This window comes from Strix aluco, chromosome 29 (genome assembly GCF_031877795.1).
Source record: "Strix aluco isolate bStrAlu1 chromosome 29, bStrAlu1.hap1, whole genome shotgun sequence".
Classification (NCBI taxonomy): domain Eukaryota; kingdom Metazoa; phylum Chordata; class Aves; order Strigiformes; family Strigidae; genus Strix; species Strix aluco.
Genome location: NC_133959.1, coordinates 1266037 through 1283888, shown reverse-complemented (window position 1 = coordinate 1283888; position 17852 = coordinate 1266037). Strand labels below are relative to the sequence as shown.

Here is a 17852-nt window from a genome sequence, read left to right as displayed (position 1 = left end):
ACCTTTCCTGCCTGCTGGGCTGCCAGCACGCCATCCCCTGCCAGAGCCTCAGCAGCGGCGGGTGGCGCTCCCAGCACACCCCCAGGTCCCACTCGGGTCCCCCAAGTTCCATTTGGGTCCCCCCAAGCCGCATCCCTCCCAGGACACAGGCAGCCACATGCTCCCGCCACCCTCTGCTGCCCGAGGATGGGGATGCCACCAGGTCCCCCCGTCCCTGCGCAGCCCCTGGAAGAGCACGATGCCAGCGTGGGATGGGGGTGATGGAGGGGGTCCCCCACTGTCCCAGCTGCCCCCGCACAGCCTGGCTGGGGGACCGAGGGGACCCGCTCGCTGCCAGAGGATTTCCTGGAGCTCCACTATAAATAATCACAGAGCACCAGGCGCTTCCGGAGCCTGGGAGCTGCAGCTGCGGGGGGGTGAGAGAGCTGGGAAACCCTGGGGAGCCCCAATACTGGGGCTTCCAGAGCCCAAAGCTGCGAGGTGGGTGCAAAAGCTGTGGGGACCCCAGGGCTCCCCAGGCTGGGGCTGTGCCAAGACCCCCCTACGCTGCATCCCCAGGGCTGGGGCTGCACTTGGAGCGCAAGTATGGACCCCACCGGGATGCTGAGCCCCACGTCCCCCATGGCACAGGGGATCCCCCAAAGGGGAAGCCCGGGGTGGCTTTTCCCTCTCAGCCACTCCAGCTTCTTGTTTGTCTTCCTGGCCAGGAAACGGGGCCTCTCCCAGTGGGTTTTTCCATGCTTGGGGCTTGGGACATGCTCCCCCCAGCCAGGAAAACACCGTGGCCTGGCACGGGGACACGGAGCCCCACGGCACCGGGGACCAGGGAGCGGGAAGGACGCCAGAGCCGCCGAAGGCACCACGGTTTAATACCAGCACGGAACCAAAAGCTCCCCTGCCCACAGTCCTCAACGCTGGGGGGACCCCGCCTCGCCGCGCCCCTTCACTTGCCGATGCAGAAGTCCCTGAAGATGATGTCGAGGACGTCCTCGGCGCCCACGTGGCCGGTGATCCGGCCCAAATGCCGCCGGGCCAAGCGCAGCCGCTCGGCCGCCAGCCCCAGGTCCCGCCGGCGCTCCCGGCCGTACTGTGCCAACGCAGCCGCGCAGTCGCCCAGGTGGAGGCTGTGCCGGCTCTGCGTCAGGCTGGGCGAGCCTGCCAGGGGGTCTCCACATCTGGGGGGGGGGGGGGGGCAGAAAAACCAGCCTGGAGCCCCTCCCCAGGCCGGGATGGCTGGGGTGTCCCCTGCCCTGTCCCGCCGCGGTGTCGCCCACACTCACAGTCGCGCCAGCTGCCGCGCCAGCAGCTCCAGGAGGTGGTCGAGGCCCTCGCCCGTCTTGCAGGAGAGGAGGGTGGTGGGGGGCAAGGGGTCTCCCCGGGCGCAGGCGTCACGCAGGGGCCCCCCTTCCTCTTGCAGCAGATCGGCCTTGTTGAGCACCAGGATGCAGGGGGGCGCGGGGGGGGGCAGCAGGGACCCCAGGGCAGCCCCCAGCCCGGCCGGCTCGGGGGGCACCGCTGTGGCGTCCAGCACGGCCAGCACCAGGTCTGCGTGCTGCAGCCTGGAGGGGCGCAGGGGGCAGCATAAGGCAAGGGGCCGCATCCTGCCACCTCCCAGCCATCCCAGCCCCTGCAGTGGGGGGGTACCCCCCCCCCCCCGCCCCAGCCTCACCGGTCCCGCGCGCGGCTGACCCCCTCCCGCTCGACGGGGTCGGTGGCATCGCGGAGCCCGGCCGTGTCGCTCAGCACCAGGGGGTAACCGCCGACGTTCAAGGCCACCTCCACCACGTCCCGCGTCGTCCCCGCCACCGGCGACACGATGGCTGCCGGACGCTGGCCTGGGGACACACACACACACACACCACGGGGCTCAGGGGACGACCCCAGGGACCCCCCCAATTCTCTTGGCGTTCGGGATGGTGGCTGCCGTTGCCAGGGAGGGGAAACCTGGTCCAGCGCCGCCCCCCCCCCCCACGCCCCCCACTCACACAGCAGGTTGAGCAGGCTGCTCTTGCCCACGTTGGGGGGGCCGGCGATGACGGCGTGGACCCCCCCGCGGAGCAGCTCCCCGCGGCGCCCGTCCCGCAGGTGGGCACCGATCTCCTGCTCCAGCGCCCGCACGATGGCATCCACTGCGGGGACAGAGCGGCGGGGTGGGGGTGTGTGGGGGGACAGCAGGAATGGGGTGTCCCACCCCCCCACCACCCTGCCAGCCCTCACCTTGGGACAAGACCTCTTCCTCCACGTTGTCATCCTCGCTGAAGTCGATGTAGGCTTCAAGGTGGGCGAGAGCCTGGGGGGGCCGGGGAGGGGATGGGGGGGGTCAGCAGGGTCCCCAAGATGCCAGGCACCCTGGATCCGCGCCCCGACACCCGTACCCGGGTGAGGGTCTCGCTCCAGCGCTGGTAGAGCCGGCCCAGCTCGCCGTCCATCTGCCGCAGCGCCTGCCGCCGCTGCGCCTCCGTCTCCGCCCGGATCAGGTCCCCCAGCCCCTCGGCCGCCGTCAGGTCCAGCTTCCCGCGGCGGAACGCTCGGCGCGTGAACTCCCCGGGCTCGGCGGGACGTAGCCCGGGCAAGCGGCCTGCAAGCCACGGGGTGAGCTCCCCATTCCCTGAGCTGGGGGTACCCTCCGGCAGCACCCCAAGGGGAAGGACCCGAGGGGAAAAAAAAGGGAGGAAGGATGGGGGGGAGCCTCACCCAGCGCCCGCAGCACCCCGCTCAGCACCGCCGGCCCGCCGTGCACGTGCAGCTCGGCACAGTCCTCCCCGGTGAAGCTCCGGGGACCTGCAAAGCCGGGACACGGCTGTGAGCTCCCCCCTGGCCAGAGCCGGCACATCCCACCCCCATACACACGCCTGCTTCAACCCCATAGGGGCTTTTGGGGGGCTTAGGAGAGACCCCCCCCACCGCCATGAGCAGCTATTTAGGATCAGTGCAAAGGGGTCGGTGTTGACCCAGCACCATCCGCACCCGCATCCGCGCTCAGCCGGCTTCACGGTGCCGGGGAAGCTGAGAGGGGCTGTGCCAGGCACTGAGACCCCCTCAGTGGGCACTGAGACCCCCCCACCGGGCACCGAAACACCCTCAGTGGGCACTGAGACCCCCCACCGGGCACCAAGACCCCCTCAGCGGGCACCAAGACCCTCTCACCAGGCACTGAGACCCCCCACCGGGCACCAAGACCCCCTCAGCGGGCACTGAGACCCCCTGAGCGGGCACCAAGACCCCCCACCGGGCACCGAGACCCCCTGAGCGGGCACCGAGACCCCCCACCGGGCACCGAGACCCCCTCAGCGGGCACTGAGACCCCCTGAGCGGGCACCAAGACCCCGCACCGGGCACCGAGACCCGCTGCCAAACCCCACCTGGGAACCAGACGACGAGGCCGCGGTCCAGGGGCTCGGCGGTGTCGGGGTCCCGGATGCGGCGCAGGGCCAGGACGCGGGGTGGGGGCAGTTCGGGGCGCCCGGTGAGGCTCAGCAGGGCCCCGCGGCTGCCCGGGCCGCTGGTGCGGATAACGGCCACCCCGCAGCGCCCGTGGCCCGACGAGACGGCGAAGATGGTGTCCCCCCACGCCGCGGAGCACAGGCGCTGCGCCCACCTGGGAGAAGGGGTGCAGTGGGGGGGGGGGGGGCCCTATCCACACCCCCCAACTGGGGCGGAGAGGGTGTAGGGATGCACAACCCCCCATTCACCCCCCAGCACCCCTCTCTGTGCACCCCACAGACCCAAGGGGGCTCCCACTGAGCCTTGGGGTGCAGACCCCCCCCAAAAGCCTTGGGGTGCACTGCCCCACCCCTGGTTGCACCCCTCCCCGCGCACCCTGCCAGGCCCTGGGGTGCACCCCTCTCCCCCCGCAACCCGCCCCCCCCCCCAGAAGGTGCAGCCCCCCCCTCCGCGCACACCCCCCGCGCTTCGGGGTGCATCCCCACCTCAGCCCCCAAAAACGCACCAAGGTGCGCCCCCACCATGCACCCCCCTCCCCGAGGGGCAGCTCCCCCCCCCCTCCTGTGCACCCCCCGCACGAGGGTGCAACCCCCTTCCCCGTGCAAACTCACCTCCACGTGCTCCCCCCCCTTTCCATGCACCTCCCTGCCCAGCTGCACCCCAGACACCACTCCAGCCCCGGGGGAACCCCCCTCCTGTGCACCCCCTCCCCACAGTCCCCCCACCCCAGGGTGCCCCCCCCCACCTCCGTCCCGCCGCGCTCAGCGGCCTCCGCAGCGCCATGAACCCCCCCCGGCGCCCGCCCGCACCCCGCGGCGGCCTCAGCGCTGGTGCCTCGCCCCACCCACCCGCGCGCGATGATTGGTCAGCGCGCCGCGAGGGGCGGGCTTCATGAGACGAACCCGTTTCTGATTGGCCGGCGGGACGGCCATCACGCCGCGCCGCCTGAGGCCGTGCAGGAGCCGATCGCTTCCGCCCGGCCCTGCTCGGGGCGGCCCCCGGGGGTCCCTGCCCGCCCCCCCCGGGCTCCCTGCCCGCCCCCCCCGGTCCCTGGCTGTCCCCGCCGAGGCGGGCCGGGCTGCAGGGCCCCCCCCGGTCCCTCCGAGGCACTGCACGCCCGTTCGAGCCCCAGGTGCTGCCCCCGCGGGGTGTGGGGGTGCAGCGGGACCCCCCCGGGGGTCCCCCCAGGGGTATTGAGGTGCCGCCCTGTAGGTGCGAAGCCGGGTGGGAGCCGGAGACCCGCGACCCCCGGCTGCACCCTAAAAAAACCCCAAAAAAACAGCGCCTCAGGACCCTGAGTGGGGGGGTCCCCATGTCCGGAGCGGGGGGGGCAGCCCCCGTGTCCCCCCATGGCAGAGCCCACCCGTGCCCCGTCCCTTTCCTACCGTCCCCTCTGCGCCCACTGGTGTCCCCGTCCCTCGCAGGTGGGGGTCCCCTTGTCCCCACTCTGACACAGCCTGTCCAGAGACACTTGTGCTTTTTGGGGACCCCCTGCTCACCTTGGGGGGGGGGTCCCTGCACTGGGCACCCCCCACCCCGGGGCGGCTGAGCCCCGGCTCCGCACCCACTCAAGCCAGAGCTGTTCTTCCCCCAGGGAACCCCCACCACGGCCCGGGGGGGTCTCACCCCCCGCAGTGGGGGGGGGTCGGGGCTGATCCCTGGGCTGCGGGGTGGGGGGGTCCCACAAACCGCCCCCACCGCGTGCGGCCCGCAGCTGCCCGCAGCCCCGCTGCTCTGTGAACCATAGAAATTTTCCCCAAGCGACATCACGGCGTGGTACCCGCTCCCCATCCCACACCCCCCATCCCACACACCCCCCCCCATCCCACCCCCCATCCCACCCCCCATCACATCCCCTCCTGCCCAGGGCCCAAGGTTGGGGGGGGGGGGGGGGGGCAATCCAGCCCAGTGCACAGGAGTTGGGGTACAAGCAGCCAGGACAATGGGGTCCCCCCTGTTTTGGGGGGGGTCTCCCCCCCTCACGGTGCCCACAATGTCGGCCCAGTTTGCAGCGGTTTTGGGTCGGCTGGGGCCTGGGGAGGGCTGCGGGCGGCTGCGGTGGCGGCGGCGGGGGGACAGGGGGGACGGCCATGGAGACAAAGGCACTGGAGCAGGGAGGAGCGAGCAGCAGCATGGCCGGGATGCAGGCAGGGATGCAGGCAGGGATGCAGGCAGGGATGCAGGCAGGGATGCGGGCAGCAGTGCAGGCAGCTGTGCAGGCAGGGATGCAGACAGGGATGCTGGAATCCCCGGGGTGCAGGCAGGGGTGCAGGCAGGGGTGCAGGCAGCGGTGCTGCAATCCCCGGGATGCTGGAGACCCCTCAATGTCACCTCCTGTGCTAAATCCCTGCAGACACCCCCACACCCCCCCCCGAACCACCCCCCCCATGCTCTGTGGACCAGGAGCAAGGGAGGGGAACCCAGAGGAGCGTGGGCAGGGAGCTCTGGGGCTGGGGGGGGGGGGCGGGGGGGTCTCCCAGGGGGTTTTGGGGTCCCCGGGTACACGCACCCCACACGCACCCACCTGCAAGGCCCCGGGGCAGACCCCAGGTAACCCCGCCAGCCCGCCCCCCCACCCCGAGCTGCAGACGCTTTTCCTTGTGCCCCCCCCCTTTTGCCACCCCCCCAGCTCCGAGCAGCTCAGCCTCCTCCCTGCTCCCCCCTCCTCAGGCAGCTGGACCCGGGCCATGGGGGTCCCCAGGAGGGTCTGGGGGAGGGGGGGGTGTTCAGGCTCTGCCGCACCCCCTGGGCAAGGGGGGGGCACCTAGTGCCCAACCAAGACCGGGCCAGTGGCCAGGCCTGGCCTGGGAAACGCGCCAGCCTGTGCCCCCCCCCCCTCCAGCTGCCAGAGGAGGGGACAGCTCCTGGTGGCACCGGTCACCAGCGCTGGCACCCAGCCTCTGCCCCAAAATAGCCACGGGCGTGTGCGCGGAGCTGGGGGGGGGCGAGCGGGACCTGGCACAGGGGTGCCCCCCCCCCACCCCCCATAATGCCCACGCTGCAAGGGTGCCCTGGCCAGGCTGCGCTGGGACCCTCCGGCCCTGGGGGGGGGGCTGGGGAGGGGGGGGGGTGTCCCCCCGAGTGAGCAGGGCCGGGCTGGGGGGGGCGGGGGGGGCACAGCGGAGGGTTCCCAAAAGGTCAGGGAGGCAACGTGCAACCCCGGTCGGGTTACCGGCCTGTCCCCCCCCCCCTCCCCGCTCCCCCCGCCACGGGAACAGCCTGACCCGTGGGGCTGGGCACCGGGCCGGGGCGGGGCGGGGGGGGACACGGGGAGGGGGGGACACACGGGGGGACAGCCAGGGTAGAGCGGGGGGGAGGGGGTGGGGTGGGTGGGGATGCCCCGGGGGGAGGATGCTGAGGACACGGGCGAATCCCGGAGGTTTTGGGGTTGCGGGGGGGGTGTGTGGGGGGGGTGTGCTCCGGGGGGGGGGTGATCCGCCGCCCCGCTCCCCTCAGGACCACCCCACGGGGCGCGGCCGGACACGCGTGGCCGGTACAACCGGCGCTGGGGAGACGGCGACCAACCAGACAATTAAAGGGGCCGGGAGCGCCGCGCTCCGCTCCGCCGCCTTTGTCCCTCCTCCCGCCCGGTGGCGGCGGCGGCGGCGGCGGCGGCGGCTCGGCCGGTACCGGCCCCGGCCCCGGCCCCGAGCCCGGAGGCCCCATGCACCGGCCCCCGCCGCCGAGCCGCCGCCGAGCCCCGCACCATGCCCGAGCCACCGGCGGCAGCGCAGGACGGCGACCGGTCCCGGAGGGTCCCGCCCGGCGAGGAGCGAACGGAACCGGTGGCCCCAACCGGTGTCCTGGGTAAGGTGGCACCGGGCGGGAGCGGCCCCCGCCGCCGGGGTCGGGTCGGGGCTGCGGAGCGGCGGCGGGGCGGGGTGGGGGGGGACGGGAGGGGGGGCAGCTCCCTGCGGCTCGATGCGGATGTCGGCGGGGCTCGGCCGGGATGCGGCTCCCCGGGGACGGCGCGGGGGGGGTGTCTGTGTCCCCGGTGGGGCTCTGAGCAACCCCCCCGGAGGGCTCCGTGCACCCCCCAGCACAGCTCCGTGTGTGTGTGTGTCCCCTCCGCCTCCCCAGGGTCCCCTCCCTGCGTCCCCAGGGGGGGTCTGTGGTTCTCCAGGGGATCGGGGCTCTGTGTGTCCCCCCCTGGGACCGGTCCGTGGCCCTCCCGGGGACGGGGTCCCCGAGGACGTACCAGTGACCTCCCAGCACCGGGCCCACGCTCCCCCCCATGTCACCTCCGGGCCACGCAGCCCCCCAGGAAGGTCTATTTGCCCCCCCAGGCCAGGCCCATTCCCCCCCCCCCCCCCGAAGACGGGCTCCGTGCCCCCCAGGACAGAGCTGAGCAGTCCTGGACGGGGGCTGTGGGTCAGGGTCCCCACGCTGGGATTGGGGGGTGTGTGTCCCCCTCCCCGTGTGGCCCTGGGGGGGCAGGTGACATCCCCATGGTTGGGGTCCCCAGGCAAGGCAGTGCAGGCAGGGCCTGCTGCCCGCTGTGCGGCCGAGCCGGACTCCTGCCTGCGGGTGCGTGACCCACTTTGTGTGTGTGTGTGTGTGTGTCCCCCTCCCGCTGCCACCGCTGCCACCGGGACGCGGCCACCCATGGCAGGCGGCATCGCTGCCCCCCCCCCCCCCAAATGCTTCCTTGCCCAGCGGTGGGGCAGTGGCGTCCCCGTCCCCCCCCCACGCCGCAGCTCCCGTGACCTTATCCCAGAGAGCCAAGGTGAGCGGCACAGCCCCGGCATGTTGGGGGGAGCGGGGGGACGCGGGGGGACACGGGGAGGTGGGGGGGGGGGGACAAGGCGGGGGTGGGGGCTCCATCCCCGCACCCCACTGGCAAGACCCCTCGCACCGGTTTGGTGATGGCACCGGGTGCCGGGGGGGGCTGGGGGCCGCTCTCGCTGGCAGAGAAAGACCCCGTGGCTGGAGCGGGGTGAAGGCAGGATCTGGCCCCCCCATGCCCAGCTTGGGGGGGGGGCAGGAGGGGCGCTGGGGACCCCTCTGCAGCTCAGCCACGTCTTTTCCCATGACCTTGGGCAGGGAAAACCCTCCTGCACTCAGAGCTGAGGCCTCGGGGTGGGCACCCACCTCATGCAACCCCCCCCCCCTCCACATCACCCCACTTCGCACGCTGGCAGCTGGGCCCCCCCCAGGCCCCCCCCCCCGCTGCCCGCGCTGCCGGCTGGGTTACACGGCGTAAATAATTCAGGGTGGGTGAGCTCAGGCTGCCGGCACCGGCGAGCTGCCTGGCGAGCGCGGCCGAGCCAGCGGCACCGCGCACCCCCCCAGCACCCCCCCCGACAACGCTGGGCCCCGAGACGCGGGGTGCAGGATCGGGCCCGCGCCGGGGGCGGTTGGCCGGTAGCCCGGCGCCGGTCACGGCTCTCGCCCACGGTGCCAGGACAGGGGCGGCCTTTCAGAGCCCGGCGCCGCGGCCCCTTTCCCGACGGCAGCTCAGGGAATGAGTTTGTCAGGTCTCAGCCCAGCTCGCAGCATGGCGGGAGGGGGGGGTCTGCTCTGCTGCCCCCAGCCCAGAGGGTTTCGGGGTGCGCAGAGGCGGGGTGCGTTCCCTGGGATGAGCTGCCGGAGCAGGTTTGGCGTTTCCTGTTTTTCGGGGCTGGGTGTGGACGGGGTGTCCGGAGCCCCGGGACCTTCCCAGCCCTGGGGCAAGCAGAGAGGCCGTGACGTGCCCCGGGCATCGGCCCACTCGCCCCGTCCTGGCTTTGCCACCCCGGCTTGGGAGGGGAAACTGAGGCAGGGAGGTGCTGGGCACGCTGGGCAGGGAGAAAGGGGGTCCCGCGGGGGGACCCCACCCCAGCACCCTCAGGGACCCTCGTCCTGCCCTCCCTGCCAGCTCCGGGCAGCGTTTTGGGATGCGCCCGGTCCCCATCCGCCCCGAGAGGCGCGATGGGGACACGGGGCACAGGGAATGTGTGTCCCCGCGGCGTGGGCACCCCCCAGCGGGACAGGGGCCGTGTCCCTGCGCGGGACCCAGGATGGGGGGTGACGAGGGGACCCTGGGGACTGTCCCCATCCCGCCTCGCCGCGGCGACGCGGGGCCTCCCCGGGTTTCCATGGAGACCGGCTGCTTTTTCGCTCTCCCCATTTTTCCTGCGGTTTCCCATCTCCCGGAGCCGCAGCCCTGACAGATCCCGGCCCCGCCGAGGGGCTGCGGGCAGAGGTGAGCGCCTGGGGGGGCTGCAGGGGGGCACCCCACAGCATCCCGCGGCCGCTGGCACCCCAGGGGTGTCAGGACGTGCCATCAGCTCCTCCCCGGCAGCTGTCGGGGCCTTTTTGGGCACCCTGAGCTGCTGGAGGAGAAACCTGAGCCAGGGCCAGCGTCACCACGAGCGGGGCTGTGACCTGCTGCCACGGCCGCTGCTGGGGACAGGGCGGGGGGCACGCCGGGGGTCCCCGCACCCACCCTGTGCGCCGACAGCTGAGTCGTTTGGTGCTTCAGGGTCCGGATCCCAGAGTGGGGGGATGCCCCCCCGGGGTCCCACGGCTGCTCACCCCCTCCCTCCCCCCGGCAGATAAGCTCTTCGGGAAGCGGCTGCTCCAGGCCGGGCGCTACATCATGTCCCACAAGGCCTGGATGAAGACGGTGCCCACGGAGAACTGCGACGTGCTCATGACCTTCCCAGGTAGGGACATGCCTGGGGGACCCGGGGCGGGGGCTGGGGGTGACGGTGCCGGTTTGGAGTGCTGGGATGGCAGCATGGAGCTGCGGCGGGGATGGGGGATGTGGGGAGGGATGGGGGACGTGGGAAGGGACGTGGGAGGGATGGGGGACATGGGGAGGGATGGAGGATGTGGGCAGGGATGGGGGACGTGGGAAGGGACGTGGGGAGGGACGGGGGACAGGAGGGATGGGAGATGGGAGGGACGGGGGACATGGGGAGGGACAGGGACCGGGCTGGGCTGTGCTGGGGGACACGGACCACGCTGACCGGGGCTGTCCAGACACCACCGACGACCACACGCTGCTCTGGCTCCTGAACCACATCCGCCTCGGCATCCCTGAGCTCATTGTCCAGGTCCGGCACCACAAGCACACCCGTGTCTACGCCTTCTTTGTCACCGCCACCTACGAGAGGTAGAGTCCCGGCTGCGTCCCCCGTTGCCGCTGTGTCCCCTGCCGTGTCCCCAGCCGTGTCCCCTCTCCCTGCAGTTTGCTGCGCGGGGCTGATGAGATCGGGCTGCGGAAGCCGGTGAAAGCCGAATTTGGCGGAGGCATGCGGAGCTTCTCCTGCGAGGAGGATTACATCTACGAGAACATCGAGAACGAGCTTTACTTCTTCACCTCTCAGGTGGGATGCGGAGGGATGAGGGATGTGGGATGCAGGGATGTGGGGTGCAGGGATGTGGGGATGCACAGAATCCCAGAATCATCTGGGTTGGAAAAGCCCTTGAAGCTCCTCCAGTCCCACCATGAACCTCCCCCTGACCGTTCCCAACTCCACCAGATCCCTCAGCGCTGGGTCAACCCGACTCTTCAACCCCTCCAGGGATGGGGACTCCCCCCCTGCCCTGGGCAGCCCATTCCAACGCCCAACAGCCCCTTCTGCAAAGAAATCCTTCCTAAGAGCCAGTCTGACCCTGCCCTGGCGCAGCTTGAGGCCATTCCCTCTTGTCCTGCCGCTGGTTCCTTGGCTCAAGAGACTCATCCCCCCTCTCTGCACCCTCCTTTCAGGGAGTTGGAGAGGGCCAGGAGGTCTCCCCTCAGCCTCCTCTTCTCCAGACTAAACAACAAATGGGTGCGGGGCTGTGCGGATTCGGGGATGTGGAGATGTGGGGATGCAGGATGTGGGGATGCAGAGCAAGGATGGAGGGACATGGGGCAGGGAAGGCAGAGCCTTTCTCCCTCCCCAGGTGAAGAAGGGGATCAGGGAGCCTCAGCCCAGCTGGGGACCAATCCAGCCACCCCCCAAGCTGGGGACATGGCGGGTCCGGGGAGGGGGACAGGCCAGGGGATGCGGGTGTGGCAGGAGAGGGGCCGGGGGCCGGGCAGTGGGACCATCCCCCGGGGCTCAACCCCGCTGCGGTGCCGCAGGAACGGCAAAACATCATCAGGTACTGGCTGGAGAACCTGCGCGCCAAGCAGGGCGAGTCGCTGCACAACATCCACTTCCTCGAGGGGCAGCCCATCAGTGAGTACGGCGCGGCACGGCAAGTGTCCCCTGTCACCGCCTGTCCCCATCCCCGGCGCCGTGTGCCGGCCAGCGCGGTGGCTGCGCCACGCCGGGGTTGGGCACAGAGCCCCGCGATGTGCCATGGTGACCCCAAACCCACCCTTCGCATTGTCCCTGCCCCACACCCCACCGTGCCAGGGCCATCTGGGGACACACGCTGGGGGCGGAGGGGGTGTCAGGGCAGGCTGGCCGTGTCCCCGCAGCCCCTCCCTCACCCCCGTGTCCCGCGGCGCAGTCCCGGAGCTGGCGGCCCGCGGCGTCATCCAGCAGGTCTTCCCGCTGCACGAGCAGAGGATCCTCAAGCGGCTCATGAAGTCCTGGGTGCAGGCGGTCTGCGAGGCCCAGCCACTCGGTAAGGTGACGAGGGGGTGGCGGGGGGGGGGGGGGCGCAGCTGGGGGTCCCAGCCCCGCTCACAGCCCCCCCCCGGCCCCCGCAGATGAGATCTGTGACTACTTCGGGGTGAAAATCGCCATGTACTTCGCCTGGCTGGGCTTCTACACCTCGGCCATGGTGTACCCCGCCGTCTTCGGCTCCATCCTCTACACCTTCACCGAGAGCGACCAGGTGAGAGAGGTCAAGAAATGGGGTAAATCCCTGCATTTTTGGGGTTCCATCCCTCCTTGCTCAGGGCTTTCCCTACGATGCTTTAATACTTTAATTTCCATGAGCTGGGAGGCTCCCAGGGTCATGGTGGTGGGGCCAGGGCAGCGCCGTGAGGTTCCCTGGGGTTGGAGGGGGGTGTCAGGGACAAGAGGGGACCGACCCCAGTGCAGTCGGTGCCATCCATCCCCCAGACCAGCCAGGACATCTGCTGTGTGGTCTTCGCCATCTTCAACGTCATCTGGGCCACCCTCTTCCTCGAGGAGTGGAAGCGCCGGGGGGCCGAGTTCGCCTACAAGTGGGGGACACTGGACACCCCGGCTGAGTCCATCGAGGAGCCCCGGCCCCAGTTCAGGGTGAGCCCTTGGCCGGGGGGGACACGGATTCCCAGGGCTGGGGTCTGGCTGAGCCCCCCCCGACCCCAACGAGCCACCCACGGGGGGTCTGCACTGCATCCCACGGGTCATGGAGGAATCCCGTGGGGCTCCCGGTTGTTGTGGGGAGGGTCACACGCTGCCGCCCCCCCTCCCCATTAGGGCGTTAAGAGAATCAGCCCCGTGACCAGCGCCGAGGAGTTTTACTACCCGCCGTGGAAGCGCTTGCTCTTCCAGTGCCTGGTCAGCCTTCCCGTCTGCCTCGCCTGCCTCTCCTTCGTCTTCCTCCTCATGCTGGGCTGCTTCCAGCTCCAGGTGCGTCCTCGTGCCCCCCCACGCTGGGCTGGCAGCCCCCCCCTCGTGCTGACCCTGGTCCTCATCTCCGCAGGAGTTTGTGCTGAGCATCCAGGAGCTGCCCCGGATCATCCGTTTCCTCCCCAAAATCGTCCTGGCCGTCATCGTCACCACCTGCGACGAGGTTTACAAGAAGATCGCGTACTGGCTGAACGACATGGGTGCGTGGGGGGCAGCACCCCGGGGTGCTCCTGGCAGGGCTGGGTGCTGGGACCCCCCCCCCAAACCCTCCCCTGACCCCCCCTCCTCTGCTTTGCAGAGAACTACCGCCTGCAGAGTGCCTATGAGAAACATCTCATCATCAAAATCGTCCTGGTGAGGGGGGCTGGGGGGACACAGAGGGGACGGGGTGGGGTCCCAGGGGCTGCCCTGTGCTCACCCCCCGCCCTCCTCCCACAGTTTCAGTTTGTAAATTCATACCTGAGTCTTTTCTACATCGGTTTCTACCTCAAAGACATGGAGCGGCTGAAGGAGGTAAGGGGCCGTGCCCGGGGGCGGCGGGGCCGGCCTGAGCCCCCCCCGGCATCACCCGGATGGACAGACGGATGTCCTCGACCCACCCCTGCCACCGTCCCCTCCACGCCCTCCCGGGGGGCCCGGTGTCCCCGCATGCCCCCGCCACGGTCCCTGGCTGCTGCGCTCCCGGCCGGAGGCTGCGCCGGGTCCCCAGCTCCTGCTCCTGCTCACGGTCTCTCTCTGTCTGTCTGTCTGTCTGTTCTTCTGTCCCCTCCACAGCTCCTGCTCATCTTCTCTCTCTTCCAAAGCCTCGTGCGTCAGCTCAAAGAGGCTCTCCTTCCCTTCATCCTCCTCCACCTCCACCTCTCTCTCATCTTCTTTAAGGGCCTCCTGGGCTTTTGCTGGAGACTGGGAGTATCCAAAGTAGGAGCAGGGAGGGGGGGGCTGGGCATCCTCCATCCCTTACACCTCACCCCAGGACCCCCCCGTTGCCCCCAGGAGGGACACGGGTGTCCCCAGCCCCGGCTCTGCTCCGGTCAGTGGTCTCCAGCACCGCTGCGGTCCCATCCCATTGGTCGTCACCCCTGCGGGGGGGTCACAGGAGGGGGGACCCCAGCCTTGGGGTGCCTCTCTCTGCCAGCACGGCCACAGGGAGGAGCAGGGACCCCGCAGGGGCAGGCGATGGGGGTGCAGGGACACACACAGAGACCCCCCCACACACACCACCGCCACCACCAGGTGCTGTCCCCCTTTTTCACCCCCCCCCGCTCCCCGGGTGACAGCATGCGCCCCGTGTCCCCGCGCAGATGCTGGCGACGCTGCTCATCACCCGCCAGTTCCTGCAGAACGTCAGGGAGGTGTCACAGCCCCACCTGTACCGACGGCTGCGCCGCGGGGACCTCAACCTCCGCAGCCTCCGCCAGCTCGCCCACGCCGTCCTCTGCCTGCTCACCCCTCGCCGCCATCCCCCGGCCCCCCCTGAGGGTTCCCGGGGGGAGAAGAAGTGTCTGAACGGAGGTTGTGGGGTGCCGGAGGAAGAAGAGGAGGAGGAAGAGCAGCGTGAGTCAGATTCGGAGGAGGAGAGCGCGTTGGATTGCGGGTTGAAGCTGAAGAAGGTGAGCTTCATCGAGAAGGCGGAGCGGCGCGGCGGGGAGCCCGGCGGCCCCGAGGACGAGAGTTTCCTCGAGGAGGGCAGCCCCACCATGGTGGAGAAGGGCATGGACCCCGCGTCCGTCTTCGAGCTGTGCGAGGATGAGGAGGAGGCCGAAGGTGCCCCTGGTAGCCCGGTCAAGGCGGTAGAGCCGGCGGTGGTCCCGCGGGCTGGCCGGAGGAGGCGGGCGGCTGAGAGCCGGGAGGAAGAGGAGGATGAGGAGGAAGGGCGGAGGCGTAATCGGGCGTCGTGGATCGACCCGCCGGAGGAGGACTACTCCACGCAGCTGACGCAGGCGGAGGTGGAGAGCTGCATGAAGAAATACGAGGTGAGCGGCCTTGGCGTGGGGCACGGGGCTGGTGGGGTGTGATGTACCCCACTGCAAGGCGCTCTTCCTCCTCCTCTTCCTCCCCAGGACACCTTCCAGGACTACCAGGAGATGTTCATCCAGTTCGGTTACGTGGTGCTCTTCTCCTCCGCCTTCCCCCTGGCCGCCATGTGCGCCCTGGTGAACAACGTCATCGAGATCCGGAGCGACGCCTTCAAGCTGTGCACGGGGCTCCAGCGGCCCTTCGGCCAGCGCGTCGAGAGCATCGGGCAGTGGCAGGTGGGCTGGGGAGGGGGGCCGGTGGGCTGGGGGGGTCCAGCAGGGAGCCCAGGCTGGCTGGGGGCTCATCCCCGACACCGTTGCTCTTGCAGAAAGTGATGGAGGCCATGGGCGTCTTGGCCATCGTGGTCAACTGCTACTTGATCGCCCAGTGCGGGCAGCTCCAGCGCCTCTTCCCCTGGCTCAGCCCCGAGGGAGCCATCATCTCCGTGGTGGTGCTGGAGGTACGGTGCTGGCACCCGGGGCTCGCCCCCACCGCTGTTATTGTAGGGTGTCCCCCGTGCGTGACTGGGGTCCCAGCCCTAAACCCTCTGTGGCAACCCCGGGGCAACTCCCTGCAGGCAGAATCCCCCTGGTTGTTATTGTAGGGTCTCCCTGGCCCCCCCGCTATCCCTTGTGGGGTGTATTTTGGGAGGGGACGGCAGTGCCCACGGGGCCGGGGTGGGGACGCTCAGCCAGACCCGCGTGTCCCCCGCAGCATTTCGCCCTGTTCCTGAAGTACATCATCCAAGTGGCCATCCCCGACATCCCCGCCTGGGTGGCCGAGGAGATGGCCAAGCTGGAGTACCAGCGCCGCGAGGCCTTCAAGGTAGGCGATGCCGGGCTGGGCCCATCCCTGGGGTTGGGGTCCCCCCATCCCTGGGGTTGGGGGGGCTCCCCGGGGCGTCCCCGGAGCTGACGGGCTCCCCGTCGACAGAAGCACGAGCGGCAGGCGCAGCACCACTTCCAGCAGCAGCAGCGGCGCAAGCGGGAGGAGGAGGAGCGGCAGCGACACGCCGAGTACCAGGCCCGCAAGGAGCGGGAGTCCAGCCGCGACGAGGCCAAGCCCGAGGCCGCCGGGCAGGACCCGGCCCACGAGAAGAGCCAGAGCAAAGGGAAGGGCTCCGGGGGCTCCTCGCACGGCTCCGACAAGCCCAAGCGCCCCAGCTCCCTCCTGGCCACCAACAACGTGATGAAACTGAAGCAGATCATCCCTTTGCAGGGCAAGTTCCTCTCCGGGGGGGCCGGGGCCAGCAGCACGGCCACCGCCAGGTCCCCCCAGTCCCCCACCGGCAGCGAGAACAAACTCCCCGGCTTCCTCAGCTTCAAGTTCCTGAAATCCCCCGAGACTAAGCGGGACGCGGGGACTGAGAAGGTCCAGTCGCCCACCAAGCCATTCAATCCCGGCAAGCTCTTCAATTTTGGCAAGTCCGAAGGGGCCGGGGGCAACGGCGCCGCGGCCACCGCCTCCCCCCAGCCCCGACCCGGCCCCTCGGTGGACACGGGCGAGCGGCCGGTCCCCAGCAAGTCCCATCTCAATGGGGTGCCGGAGGAGGGGGGCCGAGAGGAGCCGGAGAGCCGGGCGGAGGAGGAGAGCGGGGGCTATAAACTCTAACCGGACATTTTGGGGGAGCGGGAGCGAGCGGGGCTGCCCCCTCCCCTCCTCGGGCAGCCGTGGTCATCGTCACCCTCCCGCCGTCCCTCGCCGTCCCCTGCCGCAGGGAGCGCAGGGCCGGGCTGAGCCCATCAGCCGCCAGCGCTGGCCCCTCGCTCCGCACCGTCCCCCTCTGCCACGTCCCCTCGTGTCCCTCCTCCAGCCCCTCCGCTGGGACCCAGCGCCGCTCCGGTTCCAGCTCCGGCCGCATCCTGCCCCAAGGAGACGTGGGCAAAGCGCCGCCGGCGCGAGCAGCGGCAGGATTTGGCCGCAGCTTCGGATGGAGCATCCCGACAGGTTTCCCTCCCGCTCCCCTCGGCACGCTCACGGCTGGGCGATGCCCCGGGCCGGCTCTGTGCCCTGAGCCCGGCGTCCCGGCCCACCGCCCCGAGGATCCGGCACGGGGAGACACCGCGGGCCGGCCCGAGGAGACGCAGGGGAGCTCGGTGCTGCCAGATCCACCGGGACCAGCCGGCCGGGCTCGGTGCCGCGTGTCCGATCATGGAGGGACGAGACCCTGGCGCTTGTGGGAGCGGCGGCAAGAGGAGCCCGATTCACCCGTGCCTACAGCCATCGCGGGGCCGTGCCCGGCTCCGTCCCGCTCCCGGCAGCCTCGCGGGGATTCCTTCCCAGCACCGGGATGTTTTCCTGCCCGAAGCCCGGACAGCCGGGAGGGAGGGGGGTGAGCGGCGAGCGCCAGCCACCTGGATTCCCATGCATGGGCAGCATTTCTTGCACTAAAACCGAAACAAAACCCAACGCAAGCGACTCTCTCCCCTTCTTCGTCCGACGGCGGCGAGAGCTGGCACCGGCGCTGCGGGTCGGCAGAGCCCGGCCGGGTGCGGGCAGCGGCCTCAGCAACTGCAATACGAGCCGGGATGGTCCCTTCCCCTCTCTGCTTTCTTATTTCGTGGAATTATTTCGCAATAAGGCACGTGGAGGTCGTGCCGGAGCCCGGGAGAAGGAGCGGGGCTGGGGTGGGGGGAAACGCGAGCTCTCCGCAGGGCAGGGTTTGGGGGGGTGGGAGCTGGGGCGAAGGTTTTGCCGTCGCTGGGTCTAGTCTTAGTGCTTTTAACAGCCGCCGTCCTCGCTCGGGCTCTGCGGGGAGGGGGCTGCCAGGCGGCTGCTCCTCGCTTTGCAGCGGCTCTGCTGGGTGCTGCTTCGCTTTAGGGGACAGGACGGGGCGGGGGCACCCCAAGGCCGTGCCCAGGGGTGACCTGGCTGGGGACACCCAGCCCTGCCAGCTCCCTCCTGCCC

General features: G+C 70.6%; 2 protein-coding genes across 5 annotated transcripts; one reads left to right on the top strand and one right to left on the bottom strand.

Moving 5' to 3' along the window:
• Window positions 1-846: 846 nt before the first annotated feature.
• Window positions 847-4258, bottom strand: GTPBP3 (GTP binding protein 3, mitochondrial). Its single transcript, XM_074808595.1, has 9 exons — window positions 4190-4258; window positions 3363-3598; window positions 2695-2781; window positions 2376-2578; window positions 2218-2290; window positions 1986-2129; window positions 1670-1835; window positions 1281-1559; window positions 847-1175 (listed from the first exon to the last, which is right to left on the bottom strand). Exons 1-9 carry the CDS (start codon window positions 4225-4227, stop codon window positions 944-946), a joined length of 1458 nt encoding a protein of 485 aa, XP_074664696.1. The 5' UTR covers window positions 4228-4258; the 3' UTR covers window positions 847-943.
• A 2701-nt stretch (window positions 4259-6959) lies between these two features.
• On the top strand, window positions 6960-17354 carry ANO8 (anoctamin 8). 4 transcript variants are annotated; one of them, XM_074808593.1, is made up of 19 exons: window positions 6960-7251; window positions 9981-10091; window positions 10411-10543; window positions 10619-10757; window positions 11501-11597; window positions 11875-11991; window positions 12077-12204; window positions 12435-12596; window positions 12777-12929; window positions 13003-13129; window positions 13228-13283; window positions 13368-13442; window positions 13704-13847; window positions 14231-14539; window positions 14666-14902; window positions 14990-15181; window positions 15274-15405; window positions 15660-15770; window positions 15879-17354. In XM_074808593.1, exons 1-19 carry the CDS (start codon window positions 7152-7154, stop codon window positions 16554-16556), a joined length of 3201 nt encoding a protein of 1066 aa, XP_074664694.1. In that variant the 5' UTR covers window positions 6960-7151; the 3' UTR covers window positions 16557-17354. The 4 variants fall into 4 exon arrangements, with proteins under 4 accessions (XP_074664694.1, XP_074664693.1, XP_074664692.1 ...); XM_074808592.1 differs by having other exon boundaries at window positions 13809-13847; window positions 14231-14902; XM_074808591.1 differs by having other exon boundaries at window positions 6961-7251; window positions 14231-14902.
• Window positions 17355-17852: the final 498 nt, after the last annotated feature.